At 37.6% G+C, this 16,905-nt stretch overlaps 1 protein-coding gene across 1 annotated transcript; it reads right to left on the bottom strand.

The window, feature by feature from the left end:
- Nucleotides 1-248: 248 nt before the first annotated feature.
- Nucleotides 249-9,002, bottom strand: LOC103965636 (serine/threonine-protein kinase tricornered). Its single transcript, XM_009378706.3, has 14 exons — nucleotides 8,788-9,002; nucleotides 6,106-6,485; nucleotides 5,760-5,934; nucleotides 4,219-4,302; nucleotides 3,892-4,133; nucleotides 3,544-3,763; nucleotides 3,117-3,196; nucleotides 2,948-3,032; nucleotides 1,787-1,918; nucleotides 1,577-1,690; nucleotides 1,415-1,462; nucleotides 1,190-1,274; nucleotides 1,049-1,105; nucleotides 249-589 (listed from the first exon to the last, which is right to left on the bottom strand). The coding sequence occupies exons 2-14, from the start codon at nucleotides 6,324-6,326 to the stop codon at nucleotides 492-494; spliced, it is 1,641 nt and encodes a 546-aa protein (XP_009376981.2). The 5' UTR covers nucleotides 6,327-6,485; nucleotides 8,788-9,002; the 3' UTR covers nucleotides 249-491.
- Nucleotides 9,003-16,905: the final 7,903 nt, after the last annotated feature.

Genomic DNA, 16,905 nt, shown 5'->3' with positions numbered 1-16,905 from the left:
CACAACAGAGTCCACCTTGACGCATGTAGGACGTTTAAGACATGAAGCCAGCAGTAAACAAAAATATAAAGAAAAAAAGGTTCAACTTCATCCCGTTTATTGACATAGTTGATTTCTAAACTTCGATTTTAGACGAGAAGTAACAAATTTCGGGCCGAAAGCCTATCAATAAAAGGTTTCAAATTACTCTTTCTTTATATATAGCATTAGTATGACAATCATCAACACAAGTAAAATACATGAACAAATGTGGAACAATTGTACACGGATTTTTTAATCTTGACAAAAAAGGGGGTACAAATAAAGAATACACAACCATTTCCAAAGAATATATACTTTGCAGAAAATATGTAACAAAAACCATTTGTTTCCGAGGCCTTTGCCCCTCATCTACGGATCTACAGATAAATTAATCACCGGAAAATATTCTGTTTGGTTGGATCTCTACAGCAGCTGAAAGTTATGAGATAAACTGTGTCCTTCGCCCGGATTCACTCTCTTTGTTTCTCAGGGACTTCTAATTGGGGAGGAAGGAGTTTCATAAAGCTTCCTTGAACAGGTTGATTGGCCACCGTTGCGGACTCATCATCTGTAAAGAGACCAAATCAATCAATTCTGTTGTGTTCTGGAGATTATGGAAGAGAAAATTAATTGAGGAGCTGACATTTCTTCAGACAATTAGAAACACAAATCATATGTAATAAGTCATATAACAAAAGAAATGGATCCAGAAAAGGAGGTTGTTCCAGTATATTCAGCGATCAAAGTAATGTGGGAAAGTAACGGTTTTGAACAGCTAAAAAGCCTATAATCTTCTTTGTGTCTGTTTCTGTGAGAAAAAAAACACCTAGGTGGTATTTTGGATGGTGGACTAGAAACCGAGAATGTGAATAAATGCACATGTATTTTACGTTTAACATGTGGATTTCAAACTTTCTGTCAGATTAACCTGAAGCTTCACTGGGCAATGCTCACTGACTACTAACCACCACTAAATGAGGGTGGATGCTATTTCATATGAACAAGAAAGCATATTAAAAAATCTTACCAAAAAGGGACTTGATGGAAGGCCGCTTAGGTTTTGTGCTCTTTTTCTTTAACTCAGCTGCAGATATTAACGCATACAATTAAGAAAAACCATATCAAAGGAGTCCATAGATAACAAGCTATAAAGGATGGAAGACAATACCAATCCCAGGCAATTGGTCATCATTTACAATTTCGAAGTTCTTGTATGTGTAACCCACAAAGTTGACATCTTTGGAAGATAGCATCTACATTTGACAACAGCAACAAAAACATTAGCAAACAAAATGCCCACGCAGCTGAAGCTTTATGTGAGACACCAACATAAATACTACATGAGCAGAGCTCTAACTTCAAAACTCATACAACTGAAACTAATAGTACCAACCTTTCTCCATGGACCAGCTCTCGTTGAAGTTTCAATCTGGTTGTCTCCCTACCACCAGCAAATAAGGGTAAAGGGATAAAAAGGATTAGGAAAAACATGCCCCGAGAAAGGCTAATACCGTTATGCATACATACACAAACATACAAGAAACTAAATATCTACCTCCTCAAACTTCTCAAAATTTTGGGTATCTAACTCATCATTGACCTCGGGGATAAATGCAGCCTTCATTTGATACAATTTGTCCCATTCAATTCCTTTAAACCAGGAGTGAGCCTGGAAATAACAAGACCAACTAGTTCATTCTACCAATTACTATTCCAATTGCAACATTAGATTAGAGAAGCTAGAATAGAACACACCACACAACACCTTTATTTCATCTGCCCCTTTTGTTCCAAGCCTCTGGTCAACATTACATAAGAGTTTACTAATGAGATCCTTGGCTTCTGGAGAGAGTTTGGCTTCTTCAGGAAATTTCAGATGAGTTCTCCAATTAACTATCTGGATAAACGAGAAACGAGGTACTTTTCAACCATAAATGCCAAAACAAACAAGAATAAATTGAGATTCAACGTGTGAATAAAAGCAAGAAAAAGAATTAATTAGCCATAGACCCAAAAAAAACCCATTTTTTTCCTTTTTGATAAACCGACAAGGATTGAAATTTTTATTACAAGTCACAAAGCTGTAGCAAGATGGCAATTATGAGATAAATTGAAGGAAAAAAGAGAACAAAGTAATAATTAATACATACATATGAAGAGACTCTATAAGGATCAGAAGACAATGAATAAAGACAGCTTCATGTATGGAGGTAATGGACCAGGTGACTGAATAACTACCAACGTCTCTACAGCCAAATGTGACGAAATGAGATCAAATACAGGATCCCATCCTCTACACAGCACCAATGCAAATCTGTTACTCCAGGAACTTCTCAAATCATAACAATGACCTCACTTATCCTAAGCCTGTATACAGTAATCAGTAAACATGTAACCTCCATACACTTCTAAAAGGATGGGCAACGTAACCAAAATGGGAGAAACATTTCCCTTGATATACTAGTCATACATTACATTGAAAGTACCCTTTCATTGTGTGACACAATTTTCAAACATTTCTGTGGGAATAACTTACACATGCCCCAGAAAATACTTAGCACTAAACCTTGACAAAAGCACCATATTTCAGGGACCTCAACGAACAAGGAAAAATAAAAAAAGTAGACCTCATAAAAGTTAAGATAATTTTGCTACAAGAGTAGTATCAAAGACTATGCTACCCACAGACAAGGTCTTTAGAATTTGTTCAATGTTTGTTATTTTCTTGTTATTCAAGTAAACTTAATCAGAATCAAAACTAACCATTACCCGAAAGAAAGTTCCATATAATGATATATCTATGAGGATCATGATAACAAAATTACATCCTATCAGTGCCATGTCTATGACACATATCCCCTAAAGGCATAGCATGGTATTGCTGACATATCAAATGAAAAATAAAAACTAGTACTCTTGATATTACCTTTCTACAAGTTGACATGGGGTCATCTGAATAAAAGGGTGGATATCCCACAAGCATTTCGTACATAATAGCCCCAAGGGACCACCTGGGACAGTATTAACAATATCTCAGCTGAATGTACAACAAGAAATACAAAGTTGAAAAAGATAGCCAAGTCTTATACACTGACCAATCACATTCCATTCCATATCCTTTCTTCAGCAAAACTTCTGGGGCAATATAGTCAGGGGTTCCAACTGTAGAATAAGCCTACAACATGAAAAATGGTATGAAAATTCTGAACACAATGACATCACAAAGAATGAACTCGAGATATCTCTAGGTATATGATACTTATATAGATATTTCTGTATATTGATGAGAAAATGAAGGAATGCCATTTGAGTTAGACCAGCTCAGGTGTAACTAAGACCTAAGGATGCACTACGATTAAGTATCAATATCATAAGTTGTAAATTGAAATGATAAACTCTAGAGTTTAAACATTTACGATAATGGCATAGGTTACCAATAACCAAGAGCATGCTGAATTTGTATTAACAATGTCAGTACTATAGTAATGATAACCATATCAAGAACACGATATTAGAACTTACAAGCATCCTCCGGTTTCTCTGCCAATGCTGCAGTTGCTCCTGTTGTGTACGCTTTGGTGGTGCAGGCCGTCCATCACTTTGAAGAGCCCCGCTAAGATTTTTTCCAACAGAAAAATCCTTTTCTTGAAGTATACTACAGTCTAATGGTTTGCATAATCCAAAATCTGATAATTTCATGTGACCATTTCTATCCAGCAGCAAATTGTCAGGCTTAATATCTCTGTAACACATTAAAAAGGAAAGGATCATTCATCATGATAAGACATAAGAATTAGATAATAGGGCATCTACATATGTATATATCATGTACAACTGTACAATCAGATAATCAAACTAACATCAATGTACCTATGGATGTAATTATGTTTATGAATGGACTCAATAGCTAGGACGGTTTCCCCAATATAAAATCTAGCTTCATCTTCTGTCAATGTATCCTTGCGCATCAATAAAGTCATCATATCCCCACCAGGAAGATATTCCATAATTAGATACAAGTACTCTTCATCCTGGAACGAACAATAGAGCTTGACGATACAATTACTGTCAACCTCAGCAAGTAGATTCCTCTCAGCTTTCACATGTTCCACCTAAACAGAAAAAACATCTATTGTACTAAGCCCAGCGAAGAAAAATTAAATTAGATTAAAAAAAAAGGTATGAGAGAATGTATACCTGGCCTCTCCGAAGCATCTCTGATTTCTTAAGCTTCTTCATTGCATATACGTGACCAGTTGCCTTCTCCCTACAGATTCTAACCTGTATCAGACAAAGGAATAGGTCAGATGTTGTAAGCCATACATAATGCATTAAGGCCACTTTTATTTCTCAAGATGAGTTATATATCCCAAAAACAGTCAGAAGATCCACCAAGTTGCAATGCAATCTATGCATGTGGATGCTAACTAGAGCTAATACGACACATGAGAACCAACTCTAGGTATCGTGATGTGGTTTGCTGCTAATCCAAAGTTGAGATGACATGTGAGACCTAATCCATCCATAGATGCCACTTCCAAAACCATAACCATAATGCAACTAGAGCCTAAGAGCATCTCCAAAGGAGATTTCAAATTTTAAACATAAAATTTAATTTTGATAGCCTATGTGGCAATATGACATCTTCTAAAATTTTAGTCTCCACCCCATACGTCAAATTGAACTATTATTTTATTACATTATTTTCTTTTTATAATTTTATTTTATATTTATATTTTACAAAAATATAAATAACTTCTACAATTTCAGCAAAAAATATAAATAAATAATGAATGATTTGGCATTCATTTTTTCCTATTTATCAAAATTAACTTTTACAATTGTGAAACCCTAAATCACAATTCCTTGTTGTTTCAATCTTGTGTTGCAGAAATTAAACTTTTGTGGTTGTGTGGATCAAGATCGAAGAGAAATCCCACCCACCTCTTTCAAGGCCCCCAAATCCCATCTTGACCCAAATCCCAGCCCCTTCCACTTCTTCTTCCCTGTTGACCCAAACCCCAACCCTTACCAATATTCCAAACCCCACCCCACCTCTTCGAAGGCCCCCAAATCCCATCTTGACGGTGGAGACGAGCTTGACCGGCCAACACTGTAAGTGATCGAGCAGAGGTGCAGAGAGAAAAGACGACGACGAAGAGGGAGAAAGGGCAATGAGAAGGGTTTTGGGGGGGACTCTGCAAGTGGTTAGAGACGAAGAAGTTTGAAGGTTTTGGAATTCCAGGTGAAAGGAATTAAAAATGATGAAGAAGATATCTTTTTTATTTTTTTATTTTTTGTCTTTTTCAGTTTGCTTTGAAAGAAGGTGGATAGGCGACATGGAAAAGTGTTTAATAATGAATTAAAAATATTGGACGTTGCTATCAAATTTGACAACAAGGGTGTGGGCTGCTATTCGATGTCATGCCACATCAGATTTGGCTTCTCAGTTGGAAAATTTTGTTGCTGCCTTTTATGACTGTTAAAGCTAATTTGGACATTTTGACAACTACTTTGGAGATGCTCTAAAAGTTTATTCTCCCAAGTCCTGACTATCACTACAAGAATACCCTTAAAACATATACATACAGAACTTAATTTTCAGTCATGACCTATATTGACTGCAAACTCTTCAAATGGTCAAATATAATACGCATACAAAACAGACGTGTCGTGGTGTGTGGATACTTCAGAACAAAATTGATAGTGTACTACATTATTAAAAAGAAAAGATATACCTCTCCAAATGCACCCTTTCCTATCATTGTCAGTGGTTCAAAATCATCAGCACCCATTTTATGCCTCTGAATACGCATATATTCTGTTTCTTTCTTCTCCAAGTACTTTAGCAAGTTGTTTTGCTCTTCCTCAGACACATCAGCATCAGCCAACTTCTTTTCTAGTATATTACGTCTGTATTAAATTAAAAGTATGATCAACCATTACTCCAAGTCATAAAAAAGGAGAAAAACTCAACAATCAGGCACGACAATCAAGAGAAGCATCAAGTAGTTTAGCAAGTGGTGTCAGACAGTTTACCCTGTCTAACACCACCACTATAAAGAGAATTATTTAAACACATACCGCTCCTTCCTCTCCTGCAAACTTTTCATCTGCTTCTTGTAATGATCCTCTATATACTGCTTTGCAGCTGCAACCCTCTGCTTGGTTACATTTGAAGGCACTTCTTCCGTTGTTGGGGTTTTTGATACCTCTTTCCCATGTCCTGTAGCGCCCTTGTTCTTTGACGACTTCACCTTCTCCTTGGACTTGAATCTTTTAAACCATGACCTTGCAAACTCCATTTGTATCGCTCAACTAACGTCAAACCACTTAACCAGTGTATTATATGTGCATTTTATCTCCCAATCACTAAAGCAAACAAAATTCAGCAAACAAGAGTCTCATAAAACATTATCCGTTCCAATGCACGATTGATTACCGCATTGAGGAATGCAGGCTTCCTGCATTGACAAAAACCAAAGACCGGTCAATTAACCAATTATATCTGAAATTGTATCCTCAATAAGTATCTGTTTTAACCAATTATAAAACTAAAATGCACAGCATTTTGTTTCCAATGCCAAGTTCTCATTCAAAAGATGTCAGAAATTAGAAAATCACAAACATGCGAAAGAAATGACATTTTAATTCTAATGACAATAAAATTACACAGGTGACAAGATGTCAGCGAAGCAAAAATGAAAGCCTCCTAAAAAGAAGAGGCTATGACAACTCATAAAGGTAATTGATAGCAGCTTTCTAGTCGAGCCAAATAACTGAGAAGGATAAATCGTTCAAATCTGACAAAACCGAGCCCATAATGATGACCCAAAACGAACTTTCTCACATAACTCCCCTCTGCTGCTACTTACAAAATCCTCAAAATCACCCAATTCCTTTCACAAAATCCTCAAAATCACCCAATTCCTTTCTGTCCAGATTACCAATAACGCAGCCAAAACTATACATCCCCATAAAGTCTCCGCTTTCTTTCCATTTCCTGATAATTTATGCTTCCTTGGCATAAATGCAACGCAGCCTTTGGATATGACCCAACTAATTCCAAACTCTGTAAAAGTTGCAGCCACAGAGTCAGAACCACTGGTAATGTAACCAGATATTTAACTAACATCTAGGTTCATAGATTAGGGCCCGGTTATGGACCCAAGATAGCCAAAACTATACATCCCCATAAAGTCTTCGGTTTCTTTCCATTTCCTGATAATTTATGCTTCTCTGGCATAAAAGCGACACAGCCTTTGGATATGACCCAACTAATTCCGAACTCTGTAAAATTTGCAGCAAAAGATTCAGAACCGCTGGTTACGTAACCAGACATTTAACTAACATCTGGGTTCATAGATTAGGGCCCAGTTATGTACCCAAGATCCCTGATTATGCCGCCAATGTAGTACTTAAAAACTACTCAAAACAAGCATGTGCTAAGTATCACATGTACAATTGATAAACTTCCCCTTTGTTGTTTTCAGAAGGATCACCAAATTAAGAAAACAAATAAAAAGTACCTACAAGTGGCTTTGGCACAATGTTCTTGACATAAAACTAGTCAATACAAGCACGTGACACACATGAACAATTCATAAACTTGCCCTTTTTTGTTTTCAAGGATCTTTAGGAAAGCAAATAAAGAGTTCCTACGAAGTGACTTCAACACAATGTCCTGGAAATAAAACTAGTCCATACAAGCCCGTGTGAAGTATCACATGTACAATACATAAACTTGCCCTTTTATGTTTTCAGAAGGATCACTAGATTAAGAAAGCACATAAAAAGTTCCTACAAGTGGCTTCGACACAATGTTCTTGAAATAAAACTAGTCAATACAAGCACGACCGAAGTATCACATGAACAGATCATAAACTTGCAACCTTTTTGTCTTTAGCAGGATCAGTAGATTAGGAAAACAAATAAATAGTTCCTACAAGTGGCTTCGGCATTGGTTCTTGAAATAAAACTAGTCAATACAAGCACGTGCAAAGTATCATGTGAACAATTCATAAACTTGCCTTCTATTTTCAGAAGGATCACTAGATTAAGAAAACAAATAAAGAGTTCCGACGAGTGGCTTTGGCACAATGTTCTGGAAACAAGACTCAATACAAATGTGTGAAGTATCATGTGAACAATTCATAAACTTGCCTTTTTCTGTTTTCAGAAGTATAAAACAAATGAAGAGTTCCTACAAGTGACTTCAGCACAATATTCTAGGGAAAAAAGAAACATCTTTACAATATGCCTACCAAGCACGATATTTGCTACATTTTCCAGTTGTAACTTGTAACCAACCAAACAAGCTCTTAAATCTGCTTAAAAGCAACAAGAATAAAAAAAACAGCTAAACCGTTGTCCGAAATTTACTATTTTCTCACATTGACACTCCAATCAATCAATCAGATGAGCAAACCCCAGAACTCAACTCACCAATTCCGAAAACTCCAACTCCAAGCTCAACCAGAAGAGGAAAACGAATCCTACTTTACGATCCAATAAATTTAACACCAAATTTACCCAATGACAAAAAGTAAAAACACTTTCCACCCACAATTTCTTGCCAAACAAAAGCATAAATTCGATCAACCAACAAACTAAAATTAAACAATAATTAAACGGCCAAACGAAGCAAATCAACCAAATTAGACAATGAGAGATAGTGACAGAAGCACATCAAAAAATCCCAAATTTAAGTAACGCAAAGCAAATCAGAGTTCGATTCAAGAGAGAGAAAGAGAGAGAGACACGCACCAGCAGGAGAAGTGCAGTGGAGGCAATGGTGATGTGGGAGAGTGAAAACCCTAGAGAGAGATGGATGGTTTGTTGGGTGTTGAAGAAGAAAGTGGGGAAGTGAAGAGAGAGGAGCACTTGGTGTGTTCATGTCATATCATGAGAAATAGGACTCGGATGCCTCCCCGTTTCATTCATCCATTCCCCCCTCTCTCTACTCTCTCTCCTCTTTCTCTTTTACTCTCTCCTTTTTTTTTCCTTTTTTTTTCCTTTTTTTTTCGCCTTTTCCAAAAGGTTGCAAGTCCCTTTGACTCTCTGTCACTCTCTATTAATTTATATAATATTTTCACTTTCGAGTTTAGTTTTTTAATATTTATTGCTTCAGTGACTGTCTGACTGTCTGTCATTGTTTTTCTTTCTTTCCTGTGTCCGTACATTTGCATTTCTTATCCAAAATATTCAATGTATTTTAAAGAAAAATTCAGTTTCTGGGTGGGGCTTACAATTAATGAGTAAACAGTTGCATCAAGTTTTACCAACGTCAACACGTGTCGGATCAAAAGCTTAAGTAAATCAAACATTCTTAGTCGAACAAATTACAAGATTAGGAGGCGAGAAGCGGAATCAACAACATAAAGAATACCATTATTTAAGGCAATAGCACGAACTAAGTTTTCTCCTATTCGACTGTAATCCTTTCTATTAATATATGATCGGATTTCTCTCAAAGAGAAAGACCATGCTACTAGTCTACTAGTTTAGTTGGTTTCAACGTTTTAAGAACGAAGTTAATTCAACGTTTTAATATAAAATTGTTTGGATTTGAGATACCAGGCTGGGGCCGATTGTAACTGTGGGCTTGACGCATAAGCATGTCATCAGTCTACCGAACTCTGAGATCTTCCTTTTTTCCTTGACTTCTTGTTTCAATTAACTCCTGGATTTCTTCATCATTCATCTGAGCCTCGAGCACACGATCAATTAAAATTGGTCTAACTTCCAATTAGCAAGTAAAGCTTCTTCTCGAGCTTCCACCCCTAACTTCACTCCAATGGACCTCAAATTAGCAAGAAGAGGAATATGACAAGCATACAAAAGCATTAAGTCTAACTGGAGTCTTCCTACTAAGTGCATAGCCACCACATTTGCATGACCAAGGTGATACTCAATCGTGCAATCATAATCACTTAGCAACTCAATCCACCTTTGCTGCCGAAGATTAAGATCCCTCTGAGTAAAAAGATATTGGACACTTTTATGATCCGTATAAATCTTACATTTTTCACCATAAAGATAATGTCTCCAAATCTTCAAAGCAAAGATAATGGCTGCTAATTCCAGATCATGAGTAGGGTAATTCATCTCATGAGGCTTTAATTGTCGTGAAGCATAAGCAATCACCCTACCATGCTGCATCAACACACAACCCAGACCATTCAAGGAAGCGTCACTGTAGATCTCAAAATTACCACTATCATCTGGGAGCGCCAAAACAGGTGCATGAGTGAGACAATACTTCAACTGCTGAAAGCTCTGCTCACAATTATCGTCTCACTCAAATTTAACATCTTTCCTTGTCAATCTCGTTAGTGGTAATGCAATAACTAAAAAATATTTAACAAACTGTCGATAATAACCTGCTAGACCAAGGAAGCTCCGTACCTCCGTGATGGTTTGTGGCTGCTCCCAATTCTCAACGGCTGCTACCTTTTGAGGGTTCACCAAAATACCTTGGGCGGATACAACATGTCCCAAAAATGCCACTTGACTCAACCAAAATTGGTGTTCCCTCAATCTCTTCAACACCAAAGTGAAATGTCGAACATGCTCTGATTTAGACTTAGAGTATACCAGAATATCGTCAATAAAGACAATGACAAACATATCTAAATATGGCTGGAATACTGGATTCATCAAATCCATAAAAGCTGCAGGTGCATTAGTTAATCCGAATGGCATCACAAGAAACTCATAATGACCATATCGAGTTCTGAAAGCCGTCTTAGGAACATCCTTACTTTTAATCTTCAACTGATAGTAACCAAACCTCAAATCAATCTTAGAAAATACGCAGGCGCCTCGAAGCTGATCAAATAAATCATCTATACGTGGCAATGGATAACGATTTTTAATTGTTACCCGATTCAATTGCTTATAATCAATGCATAGCCTCAAAGTCTCGTCTTTCTTCCTCACAAATAACACTGGAACTCCCCAGGGTGAAGTACTAGGCCAAATAAAACCTTTATCAACTAATTCCTGCAACTGAATCTTCAATTCCGTCAATTCAGCAGGAGTCATTCGATAAGGAGTTAAAGATATAGGGTCTGTACCTGGAAACATACCAATAGTGAACTCCACATCTCGGTCTGGCAGCAATCCAGGTAAATCATCAGGGAATACATCAAGAAAATGCCTAACTACTTTTACATCATTCACACTACTAGGAGCAACATCATTTAACACCACATGAGCTAAATATCCCTGACAACCTTTCTCTAACAACGTTTTAGCTCTTATGGCAGAAATAACACCATGCCTCACCCCACTCTGCTCACCCACAAAAGTAACTTTTTTCCTGTAGCAATCTATATTGGCTAGATTATAATGTAACCAATCTATGCCCAAAATCACATCAAAATCAACAATATCTAACGGGATAAGGTTAGCTGGCATAATTATATCCTCTACCATCACTATACATCCTGGATAAACACAATCAACATAACATCTCTCCCCTTTAGGCATAGCAAACTCTAAATCATACCTTAGAGGTGTAGGATGAGTTGGCGTCACTTGAACAAAGGTATGAGAAATGACAGAATGTGTAGCACCACAATCAATTAAAACTCTAGCAAAGTGACCAAGAATGTTTAACGTACCCATGATCAAGTCCGGATGATTCTGAGCATACTGCAGAGAGAAATTGTTAATATATCCCTAGGCTTGTTGTCGTCCCCCACGACCTCTACTAGCTTGATTATTTCGCCCCTGCACACCATGGCCTTGACTTGGCTGACCAGGTTGCCTCGAAGATCTTGCACTACTAAAAGCAATCCCTACTTGCTAGGGCTATCCTCCCTGGTACCACTGAGATCCACCGGTTGGAATGGAAAGATACGGCGTATAACCTCCAGAATACTGAGGATACCCACTCTGATAATAAGGATCCTAGGAATACTGATACTGCTCTAAAGCATAAGAAGCAGCGTCACCCTGATAATGGTAAGCACCACCACGACCCATCTGACCACAACTACCAAACTATGGAACTTGCTAGATCGGTGCTGGTGGTGGCAAGGAAGGCTGTTGAGGCCTCTGCTAATTCTGAGGAAAATTTATAGTTATATGCCCCATTTTACCACAAGTAAAACATCCACTGCTGCCTCCTGCACTCGCTAAAATGTCTGTTATTCCATCTGCGGCACAACGGAGCACTTCCTCTACTAACACCCCCTGTCTCTGGAATCTAGGACCTCTAGAAAATCTACCACCTCTTCTCTGACCAGTGGCACTAAAACCCCCGCTGGAAGAACTGGAACTAGCTTCACTTCGTTTAAAGTTCTGAGTCTTGCAAGGTCCTTGAGACGATTGACCTTTACCTTTATCATCTCTTTCATCAGCAATTTCCGCTGGGGTCAACTGATAAGCCTCATGTCTCCACCAAGATGTTGGTTCTTTACCTAAGAACCATTTAGTCATCTTGACCCACCTTTCAGGATGAAGATTCCCTTGACTTTACATCACTTAGAAAGTCTTTTCAGATGATCGAGCCACTGCTCTGCTCCTTCATGTCCTTCATTACCCTCAAACTTATCCAACTTCAAGTTATACATAGTCTCCAAGGGAGTCCTCTGAGGAGGGCGAAGCGAAGACTGAATCGCATTGGTTATAGCTTCCCCTAACTGAGCTATATCGGGGAAACTAGGCTCAGCTAGACGACGTGGCTCTCTACGAGGCGGCATAGTTCTGACAAAAGACACCAAAATAATTAGAATATTCACAAAATATGCAAGACTGCTAAACCTACGCTCTAATACCAAACTGACACACCCCGATCGAAATCAAGGCTTGCTGGCTATCACGTGAGGGTGACGTAGCCATGTGCACAGTGCACAAGCAATATTAATATAAGAAATGCGAATAACTAAAAAAACCAAACTAATTAGAGCACTAGATAAGAATAAGTGCAAAACGAAACTAAGTGTGAATTCACAACCAGAGCATAAGTAGCCTAAGTGCAGTCCAGCAGGACGAATACTAATTATACAACACCCAAAGATGACCATACAATGGTGATAACCTGTCAGAGTTGCCGTGGATTCCTCGCAAGCCACCAAAAAGCACTCCTAACTAAAACCTGGAGGGGCGCAAAATAGAAAGTGTGAGTGGGCAAAAACAAAACTTTTTAAAACCATTTCAATTATCAAAGACCCCTCGTCGTAAAACCTGTATAATTTCCCAGAAAATAGAATACATAACTATACCACAACCATGCTTAAATAGCAAAATCCTCATATATATATGCCATGTCAGATATCTCAACATAAAAGTATGCAAGCTAAGTGATATAAATCAATGCAAAATGATATGTCAGCCAGAATCACCTAACGTGACCTGTATGGCTTAAATCCATATCTCAACAAATATACCTGCACACTAGTCGGAACCATCTAAAGTGGTTTGTATGACAGGACTAGGTGTAAATAAATATGCTTAAGTGCTACGATCACGTGAAGACTGTACGAATAATCGCGGCTCACCTACGAGTCAGAACCATCTATAGTGGTCTGTACTACAGGACTGTGCACCTAACTTGGATCCAAGGTGAGCATATGGTGCGGGAGGTGAACATCACGTGAAGGACTATGCCCTCACTATGGCAGGAGCACTAACACATCTCACATAATCATCAACTTACATAAACAATCTACAACTCACCTGGTACTTACCTGAGCGTTCACAACGTCAAATCACATTTATGCATACTATATTAATTCAATGATCTACGTATAAATCAATATGCATGGCATTTCTAAACACAATTTCATTTAAATCGATTTTCTGGGAAAAATCTCAAGTATATAGGTATATACAGAAAACCAAAAGCCCACTCACTGGTATGTGGAATGGTCGTAGCCCCCAAGCCTCGATTGACTACCCTTGTCTTGAGGATAGGTCTCACCTATATGCGAAACAACTTAAAGCACATAAACGAAACTAGCTAATAACTTCTCATACATTGCTCAAATGGGGTGTTTGAATATACCAACATGATCTACTCAACACCACGAACATCCCTATATTTTTAGAAAAATTTTCCGACCACCCACAGGCTGGCCAAGGCACCGCCAGACGTGCCCTCATGCGCGGCCAACCCTAACGGAACAGTTAACGGCAGTTAGGAATATTCCGTTAAAACCTTAACAGAAGTTAACGATGTTACCTGACGCCATTAGAATATTCGGTCAACTCTGATGGAATATTCGTCTCTTTCTCTGACGAGCCTCGCTGGTCACCGCCGTCTAAAACTTGAATTTTCGCCGGTTTCTGGAAAAACTTTAAAACTTCATATCTTTCTCATTTCTTAACCAAAATCCATGAAATTTGTACCAAAATAAAGCTTACAATGAGTAGAACAAAACCTTACCACTTTTAGGACTTAAATCTAACAGGATCTTGCTGGAAAAACCCATGATAATCTGGCCACCACTGCAACTCTCCAAAACTAAGCTTCCCGACATCCAAAACACTCCAACTTTCTTCCTTAAGCTTCGTGAAGACGTCCTAAAACTCCCTAGAACCTTAAAACTCGAAGAAAAGTCCACAATCATGACTGCATGAACAGTAACCCAAAACTGGGTTCTCTAGTTTTCGGGTTTTACGAGCTTTCACGTCGAACTAAGGGTATGGATGAGCTCCTGAGCTCACAAAGAACACAAAAGCAACCTCCTCCACGTCGATCCATGTAAGATAAAGCTAGTTTGAAGAGTGACCGTACAACTTGTATGGACAACGGATGAAATTCGAGAGAAGGAGAGAGAGATGGTCAACGGAGAGGTTTGGGTATGTGTGTGTGTGTGGTCCTAGTGGGTCACCAACCAAAAATAAAAGAAAATAAAACCTAAGTCCTAAGTAGTTCCAAAAGTATAGGAAAGTTAGGAATTGGACCACAACCAAAAACATATCACACACAACACATCTCAACGTTCAAGGGCAATTAAGTCATTTCCTTACTCTCGAGGATAAAATAATATACCCATTCAGGACGGGCTGTCACAAAATTTCTCTCTTAGGAGACTATATTTCTTCTTAGATTTGGAATGCTATATTACTCTTGCTTTCTTCTATTAATGTAATCTTTTTATATTGATAAGTAAATGTAATCTTTATATGTGATCATTGACAAAAAAAAAAAAAAAAAACAGTGTTTATGTGATCTAGTAACTGAGAAACTATCGATTTTGCGTGCAGGCCTAACGCTTAATGCAATTTGAAGAGCTGAGCAATCTATTTGCTTAGACCCCATGCGAAATTAAAATGATTTTATCATCTAAGTATGGGCACATAATTTTAGACGAACACAACAATTCGATAAATTTTGAGATTTTCGCAAGAATAATAAATGGTCAAACAATTTTTAGTTTTATAGATTTTATGCAATGATGCTTCATTACTAAGCTTTTAAATACAAATTGTTCGAATTGTTGAATAACATTATAAAGTTACTTCAACAATGCAATCTTACTCTCATTAAAAGTAATCTCTCTTAAACAATGGTACTTCTTAGTAAGGTACTTTACAAGTGAGTCTAGATTCTGTCATTTATCGTCATAATGCATTGTTTACCATTATCGAAAGAATATATTTGTGTTTTGTGGCATGCCACATAAACAATGAGAGAGAGAGAGGCAACATGAAACATGTACAATAGGAGTTTCTCTTTATTATTGTCAAATGACGAGAGAAAAAAGACAGTTGACATACAATGCACGTATAGAAGTTTTTCAATCACATGATGAGAAAAACAAAAATAAACGCATGACATGCATTGAGTTCCAATTCCGTACCTATGCTCGAACTTCTATTTTTAAGACTCAAAGAACCTTAAAATCTCTACCCATCACAATACAAATCCATTTTACTTCTATCAAATGTTCGTATGGCAAAGTACCAAAAGTACAACTAAAACGGTGCCTAATATGGCGTGCTTAGCTGGACCACCAAGAATAATGACATCTCCATTAGCAAACTGTCCAGAATAATTGCCAAACAATGACTTTTTATTAAGTTGCTTCACCTAAACTAAAACTATGATTTTCTCTTAAACACATTCAAAGCCTCGACTTCCGCCCGAAATGCTGCAAATCCCTTGCCATGGGTGGGGATGGAGGCAGGGGCACCCCAAAAACATTTCTTTGCTTTCACTTCCTTTTTGGGCTTAGCTTTTTTCTAAAGCTTTCTTGCTGGTTATTTTTACAATTCACATTGAGCTACACAATGAATTAGTCAGGCCACATAATGAATCAACCATTTAAGGATTAAATTCGTCAGTCTTGAGAGTTGAATCTAAAATCATACACTTATAAATACCAACAATTATATCGTAGTATAGAATACTCCAGACTTTTTCACTGTTAAATCTTGATTTTTATGTTTTTGACTAAAGATCTAACGGTTAAAAGTCAAATATTTCGAAGTACTATAAAAAATCCCTACAAATAAAGAATAGTACCATTACATTGTAATACTAGCGACAACTTGTTTGCTAAATATTACAAAAGGGATTTGCATGACAAGGCAACCGATAACAATGTCGCTATCTAAATCACATGAGGTCACATGTTTCATATACATAGTATGCTTTTTACCATTTGTGAAATGGGACCATCTCACTTTAGTATTGGAAACCCTACACTCCACGTAATATATGGACCTTAGTCCTTGATTCGTTTTAAAATTTGTAAGGCTTTGGTTCATATCATGTACCCTTTCAAATGCCTTTTGGTCATTGCATGACTTATATTATTGCCCTAATGGACTGTTGTCATAATTGAGGATGGGATGGTGCTGATGACCAAAACCCGACATATCATAGTCTCGTCCCTTGCCATTCTGGTCAAGATGATAGTAACTTAA

This window comes from the organism of the source record quoted next, unplaced genomic scaffold, assembly GCF_019419815.1.
Source record: "Pyrus x bretschneideri cultivar Hongxiangsu unplaced genomic scaffold, Pyrus_bretschneideri_v1 Contig73, whole genome shotgun sequence".
NCBI classification, from domain to species: Eukaryota; Viridiplantae; Streptophyta; class Magnoliopsida; order Rosales; family Rosaceae; genus Pyrus; species Pyrus x bretschneideri.
Note: the sequence above shows the minus strand (reverse complement) of the source record. Positions and strands in the feature narration are given on the sequence as shown.